General features: G+C 51.6%; 1 protein-coding gene across 1 annotated transcript in view; it reads left to right on the forward strand.

The window, feature by feature from the left end:
* Positions 1-6,630, forward strand: part of TADA1 (transcriptional adaptor 1) — a 31,290-nt gene extending 24,660 nt beyond the window's left edge. Inside the window, exon 8 of the mRNA XM_053984930.1 lies at positions 4,023-6,630. Coding sequence (XP_053840905.1) covers positions 4,023-4,094 — 72 coding nt within the window. The 3' untranslated portion in view covers positions 4,095-6,630. The remainder of the gene's footprint in view (positions 1-4,022) is intronic.
* Positions 6,631-7,762: the final 1,132 nt, after the last annotated feature.

Genomic DNA, 7,762 nt, shown 5'->3' on the forward strand with positions numbered 1-7,762 from the left:
GCATCACTGGGTTATGGCTCCAGGGAAATTTCTCCCTGCTCCCTGCATAGCAAAGCTGCTGGTTGTGGAAACCAGCTAGTTATTCTTCCTTCAGCTCTCATGAAACCCAGCAAGCACAGAGACAGAAGGACCGGTGTTTCTGCAGAGGCAAGAACTGCTCAAAAATAAAAACTGCCCAAGCAATTTGTGGTTTGAGACAGCAAGTGCCTGTGGCACCAGAGAGCTGCAGCTCAGATGCTCTGGGCTCCCTGATCCTCCAGGCAGCTCTGGCTGGGCACGGACACCAGTTCCCTCAGCTGCTTGACTCCTTTCTGAGGCTTCAGAGCAGCGCTGGGGCTCCTCACAGGCTTTGAAGCCGACCTGGGGCAGCCCCTGCAGCGAGGGCAGGGTGGAGGACAGCGCTGGGACAAGGCTGTGTCCCTGCTCCACAGGCAGTGCTCCTCTCCAGGAGCTGGTGGCCAGCACAGAGAAACCCTCTGCCCCACAGGACTGTCAGCATCTGACAGGCTGGGGTTTGCTTTTTCATCTTTAAAGATTTCAAAAGCCTTGAGGATGCCAGCACTGGGTTGCTTGGACTTTGGGGAAATCACAGCCTTAAGCAGCACATTTTTACCCCAGATTTGACTGCATGCAGGCTGTGTTACTGAAGGCCTACAAAGGGCTCTCACAACTCCCAGCACCAAACCCCCCTGCTCAGCTTGAGGGACACTATGCTGAGACAGGAGGGACCACTTGGAGCCCACTGTCTCTGGGGTGTCTGCCTGAGAGTCCTGTAATGGTTTGGTTTGGAACCTTAAAGCCCATTCAGTTCCAACCCTCCTGCTACAGGCAGGGACACCTTCCACTAGACCAGGTTCTCCAAGCCTAGGATGGGACATTCATATTTCTGCTGGGCAGCCTTTGCCAGTGCCTCTCTGCCCTCACAGTAAACATCTTTTTTTTCCCTAATATCTAGTCCAAATGTACTTTCTTTCAGTTAGAAGCCATTCCCCTCATATCCTTGAAAAAAGTCTCTCTCCATTTTCCTTGTGGGCTCGTTTCAGGACTCTTTTCAGGCTGAACACTCCCAATTCCCTCAGCCTTAGGGGAGCAGTGCTGCCCAGGGCTGTCAGGTGCACATTTCTGTACCTGTAACAGAGTTAGCCAGAGGCTGACAGAGCTCCTGGCCTGCATCTGCCTCTCTGGCAGCCCCACAAGCACCTGGCTTTCATTTCAGCTGGAGGAGAACCAGCCATCTCCATTTCAGAGGCTGGAATCTCTCCTCCACCTCTGCTTTCTCCGTGCCAGGGTGTCTCTGTTGGGGTTGGGCTCTCTCTGGCTGCTGGGGTTTTTGCACTCGGGTGTGGCTCTCAGGCAGGGGTGGTTCTGCAGCTGGGGCTGCCCACTGTGGTGGGCTCCTGGGAGGCAGCAGACACACGCTCTGCCTAAAAATTTCCAGCTGATTTGAGCAGTTTCAGTTTTTCCATCCTATCTCCTGCCCAAGTCAAAGCAATATTGATGATATCTCAGGGTGGGGAGACATGACTGCACTGCTCCTGGCACTGTGCAGATGGGACTCTTCCACATTATCAGATGAACTCCTCTGGGATTTTTTTTTCTTTTATCTTTTTCTCTTTTTTTTGCTTTATTTAGCCACCCAATACCAGAAGAATTTTTCCAGGAAGAAAAAAACAAAACAAAACAAAACTGATTTTTTTTGCAGTTAAGCCTAAATCCAACCCTAAACCCATATCAAGCTAATGCTAGAAAGCAAAGGGACCAAAAGGAAGCTCTTCAGACACTCCTGCTGGCATGATAAGATCCCAGGCAGACAGGGGAGACTTTTAAAAGTCTCTCTTTCATTCCAGTGTCCCTGTGGAAGGCAGGGTGGAACATCAGACAGGGCTAAGAGCATCACAACCTTGGGACAAGCGTGAGTGCCATGGAAAGCCACGGGGGCTTTATTTTCCAGCACTAACCAACATCTCTGCCCAGATCTGCAAGGCTCTGTAGATGGCAAGTGTGCAACTACCAATGACTCATAACCACAAATATTTCTATCCATTAGCAAAATTAGCCTGCCAGGATTAATGTAAGCACAGAAAAATCAGTGGAGGGAGCAGAAAATTGGCTGGGAGAATCTTTGCCTAAAAGATGCCTAAAAGATGGGCACGAAACCTGGCAAAGCAGAGCCAAAAGCCTTTGAGATGTGATGTGTTGCAGCTGGTTCTCCTGCCACAATCCACCACCACTGCAGGATGGCAGTGGCCTGCCTTCCCCTCTGTCCCAGCGCCAGTGGGCTCGCTCCCAGCGGGACTCACAGGGCTTTCAGTGCCCAGGGGATGTGCAAGAGCAAACCTGAGCGAGGACAGGCTTCCCACCACTTCTCCCTTCAAACCGGGCCTGGCAAAGGTCACAGATGGGCAGAGCCCGCGGCGTTCAGAGCAGAGAAAGCCCCGCTGGCTGCCTCCTGCCCCGTCACCGCCGCCTCGGTGACCTAGTTGAGTCATGGGGGGATGGCAGCCGGAGACATCCTGCACTGTGGGCGGCACTGACACCCTGGGCAGAGCCAGGGGCTCCTCCACAGCCCCACAGAGGTGGGGAGCAGGGCGAGAGGGCAGCCCGAGGCAGGGCCAATCCTACTTGCACCCATGGCACGCCAGCCTGCTCCCCATGCTGCAGTCCAAGAGGTTTTTGTGATTTATCTTCCTCTGGCCAGAGTGGGGGATGCAGCTGATGTGTGGGAGAGATGGCGCTGATGCCTTGTGAAGGCTGAGCTAGAGCAGAGGCTGGACAGAGTTAAAGAATAAAGCAGGGATTTATTAAAGGGCCTCAGTGGATGCACCTTGGGCAGCACAAGAGCCCAGCCAGGGCTGCACCCCAGGTGAACCCAAAATGGTCACAAAATTCACAACTGGTCACAGGGTCTCTCACTTCCATAAGTTCTGCTCCATTTGCATATTGGGGTTCATTGTCCAATTCCAGCTTTAGCCCATGCAGCCCCATCCTTCTTGTTTTTCTCTCTTCAGCCCACGTTGTTTGTGCTCTTGGGCCTGAGATTTGGATCATTTGTCCCTGGTGCCCAGCTGGAGAAGGAATTGTTTTGTCTCCCTGCTCTGTGCAGAGAGCTCAGCATCCCATAATGTGAAGCCCAGACCCACACACTAAAGCAGCACAGAATGTGAGAAATATAAAAGCTAAAACCTGAGGCATCATTTCCCCCATTTAAAGGCTCGACAAGACCTTTACCTTGTTGAGTCTCTACTCTAATATTTACTAATAATAGGTATTTAATAACAGATGAGTATCTAACAATAATAAACAAATATCTACACAAACATCTAATAACAGATAAATATCTAACAGTAAATGTCTAACAACAGTAATGTCTTGCACAGTCGGGTATCCTGCAAAGAAGAAGAATGACTGTCGTGAACAGTTCCTTGGGCACAGAAGAGGAATCACTTAAAAGAGGTTTTCATCTGCATTAGTCTCTGCTTTCACAGTTGTTTCAGGCACAGCACAGGCTGAAGGCACAGGCTGGGGGTGAGGACAGGAGCCAGGCTCTGGGTGAGCTCCTGCAGGGCCTGGCTGGGTGCTGGCCCCTGGTTCAGCACGCTGAGCCTGCTCAGATGTGCGTTCACTGCTCGCAAGTGCTTTTCTTGCTCGAGTTTTAAAGGAAATACATCCACGTGCTGAGCTGTTGAGTCATGGCTTGGTGTTTCATCAGTGTCACCCCATGGAAGCCATCCCATTCCCACATGGAACGCCGCCTCCATGGGGGCAGGGCACGCTTGGCCTCGGCCGGGGCTGTCTGGCCCTGGGGCAGCGCTGCCGCCCTGTGCCCTCCCAGCACCCCCACGCACAGAAAGCATTTCCTGGGAAAAAAGCGCATATTTACTGCTGTTCTTGGCACTAAAGGTTGCTCAGAATTGCGAAAGAAAGGTTGAGACAGACCTTTTTATCTTCTTAAAATTTTTTTTTCCCCTGAAATGTCTTTTTTTTTTTTTTTAACGTGCGCAAACTTTTTTTTTTTTTTGCAGGCTGAAGGCCTCTCCAGCTATAAAGGGAGCGGGGCTGGGGCTGGGGCTCTTTCTGCCTGGGGCTTTCTCTGAGGCACGGGCAGGACAGCGAGGCTTCACCTCACCTCTGAGGTGCCACAGGTGGGCTGCAGGTGACCCCTGCAGCCGTGCCCCGCTGCTGAGCTGCTCCCACGGGAGCTGCTGGCTCTGGCCAGCACTGCTCCCTCCCTGCCTGGCACCGACACCACCAGAGGAGAGGAGATGCTGGGAAAAACAAGGTAACCTGGGGCTCTTTCTCCCATGCCCAGCCTTGAAGGGGACCGAGAACATTGGCAAGGAAAAGTTGTCTTAGGAGAAGGAGCAGCTTTCCTCGGATCTGAGAAAAAAACTGTACTGAAGATGCAACTTGAAAGAATTCGTTTTTCTAGATTCTGTGAAGCTGCAGACAATGAAAAAGCAAAGAGTCCCTAAAAACAAGATGAGGAACAGGTAAATTATCAAGATGGAGATGTTGTCAAATCCCTGAGTTAGGATTTTGCAGTCATGCAGTGAAAATATTTAAGAGCCGTTCGATGCCAGCGTGGGAATCTGTCTGGAGGACCTGTCGGAAGGAAAACGAGAGGCATCCAGTGCTCCAGGAATCTGTTCCACATGTGAGCTCTGGTGGCCTGATGGGGAGAGGACACTGCCTGGGTTAGTGCATGTGCCGTGGTGAGGAACTGGGAAACCCTTCCCAGCTGCCAAGCAAGCAGGACGATCAGCACACGGAACTCATTGCAGGATGCTGGGAAGAGCCCTCAGGACTTGTGGGATGTGTGGGGAAAGGGATGAACCAAGGTGGGAGGAACCAGTGGGGGAAAACAGAGGGAAAGGGGACAAAAGGGACTGCTCAAGCGCCTGTCTGGCCTGTGCCTGGTGGTTATAGCACATCCTATCTGCTTTCCAAGCTCTCTTTAGCTGTTTCCCTGCTGAGGGTCTGTGCACAGGCATGTGTGGAGGTTGGGGTACCCGTGATGGGAGGGACACCATGGGGCAAAGCACCCTGTGTGCCAGGATGGCAGCATTCAGAGAGAGGGGGCTGTGGGTGGCTGTGTGCGCTAGCAGTCGGTGAGCCAGACCAGCTGGAAACCAGGACAAAAGGCTCAGGAGTCAGGAGGATAGAGTGCAGAGACTCTACATCTAAGACTAGCAGCTGGAGGAATTTATATTTTGGGTATATCTCTTCTGGGCTTTCATCCTGGTAAGCCGGGGAGGGGAACAGGATGAGGCCGCTGGTGTTGCTTGGGTGAGGATTGTGCATTTTCTGCCTGTGGCACATTGGTGTGAGCTCCTACCTGCCTGCCTGCCTGCTGAGAAGTGTCCCCTCTCATGCTCCCCCGGGGGATGCAGGCAAGGGAGCCCCAGCCATGCCCCTGAAGCCCAGATACGTCTGTGCCCAGGGGAGAAACTCGGCTGGGCTATTTTTCACTAAAGGACCAGCGAAAGTGGCAGATGGAGAAGAGAACAAACGCAGAGCCGGCTGCAGACACCACTGGGGAGGGGCTGATGCTCAGCCTGCCCGGATTTCACCCCGCTGGCACCCCTTGCGCTCCTGCCCGTGTCCCCGGGGGCCGGCAGCGTGACACGGGCAGGCAGCCAGAGCCTCGGAGATGCGGCCCCGCTGTAAAGGCTGCCGAGCACGGGTGCTGCAGTGTGTAAAACAGAGAAACCTCTGGCCGGGGTTACTCATCTGGGGCTCTCGGTGCCGCCCGGCCGCGCCCCGAGCGGGGAGCGGGCGCACTCATCCCTGGAGCGCAGACACGGGCAGGGCTCCGCAGCACCCACGGGCTGCTCCTGCTGCAAACAGCGCACACGGGCTCTGCCTGCCGGCTTTAGAGCCCGGGCAGAGCGATACAGCAGCTGGGAAATGCTCTGCAGCTGCACGGATGGAATTGCCTGTAACAGACCTCTGAACCCGGCCAGCTTAGTTCACTAAAGAATAGAAGTAAACGAGGCCGTGGGTAAGACAATGGTAAGTTAGATTGAAACTCAAACAGGGGACCCCAGCCAATCTTATTTAATCGTGAATGCAGACATCTAGTTAGTTGGTGAGCTGGGCAGGGGTGAGACTTCCACTAATTCAGTGTTCAAGTCTGGGAATTTTGAAATTCCCCACGCTATAAAAGGGGGCATCGATTAATGAACATTGGCTGTTGTGGCATGACCTTGGCTTGTTCAGTCGTGTGGCCAAAGCTGCAACTAAGTGTAACAAGGGGCAAAAACACCCAGAAGAAAACAGAATAATTTGAATTTGCAAGACTCCCTTGCAGCCTCTGGTTTGCAGTTCTCCAGGCCGGAGGCTGTCAGCGATGGGTTCCCTTCTCCAGGGAGGAACTGGCAACAGCAAATCAACAGGACTTGTTCTGGTATTGAGAATATAACTGTGCTGCTGGGCAGTGTGCAGCCAGTGAAGACTGAAAGCCTCAAGGACTGATCTGCCAGGGGCACCCTTGGGAAAGGGGCCAAGGACTGCCTGATTTTTGGAGATTATGGGCCCTTCCTCATCTTGCCCAAAAGTAAAAGTTTAAGCCTACAGAAACCCTGTTGTGATGATAGCTTTTCAATCATTCATTAAAGCTGCACCTAGATAATCCAGTGTTTTGCAAATAAAAGGATTAAAAAGAGAAGACTGAGCCCTTTTTTTTTTTCTGTGTGCTGTGTTAAAACAGAGATTGGCACCAACAACCCAGCAACCCTCCCCCTGCAGGGTGTAGAGAAAGGAAAATCTCCATCAGGCCTTGTGTGAGACCAAGGAGAATGTTGGGAGAGTTTACAGTGGTTTCAGATGGACATTTCCTAATATTGAAATAGTTACAGTGGAACTGTTATCCTGGATGCAAGTGCTACATTTGGTGGGGTTTTAAGTGCTGAAGTTTTTTAATTGCTGAAGAAGTGGTCAGGGCTTAAGGATTAGTGACCATGATGTGACTGTAGTCAGTATGAGCAAAAGGAGGGCAGCCCCAGCCAGTTATACAGCTACTAGATATTGCAAAAGAGCTAATATAAGTTAGAGGAAATTATGAGCCAAACTGACCAGGTGGAAAGAACAATAGCTAAATGACTGTGAATGGAAAGTTAATTACCTCTTTAACATGCATTTGAGAGACAGAGAAGGAAACAATTTAGCCAGAAGCTTAACCTGACAGTTGTTAGAAATGAGAAAACAATGTTGAGAAAACAGAAAAGGAAAGAGTTCACAGTGTTCATGAAGGTGAAGCATCACTCTAATCAGTGTGGTTTTATTGACACCAGATCCTGACTCAGCCTCTGAAATTCCACAGCGAGTGGATTAACCTTTGCTGGTGAAGCTGATGGTGAGACTCAGGTGAAGTGGTATTGCATGCATCCTGATCAGCAAAGGATGCTGAAATATCATCCCAACAAAACACTGGCAAAGGGGTGAAGTGTCTTAGGCAGGAAATGGCACTTAGGCAGGAAAGTGCTTGCTGGGCTTGGCTCGGGCAGGGATAACAACTTAACTCTTCTCCACCTCTGCAGTGCAGCAGTTTGCAGTAAATGCAGGGCCATCGCCACCGATTAAAAAGCACAAGTCACCCCAAAACAGAGGCTGGGATTTGCAGACAGAGCTGCTGCAGTCTCCAACATGTCTCTGTCCTAGAAAGGCCACCAGCTCTTAACTCCCTTTCTTCCTACTGCAGTCTCTACCTGCCCACCACCCAACTGCTCATGCTTCAGCTATTTAAGGGAATTAATAAGGCTAA

Source organism: Vidua macroura, chromosome 9, assembly GCF_024509145.1.
Source record: "Vidua macroura isolate BioBank_ID:100142 chromosome 9, ASM2450914v1, whole genome shotgun sequence".
In the NCBI taxonomy this organism is placed as follows: Eukaryota; Metazoa; Chordata; class Aves; order Passeriformes; family Viduidae; genus Vidua; species Vidua macroura.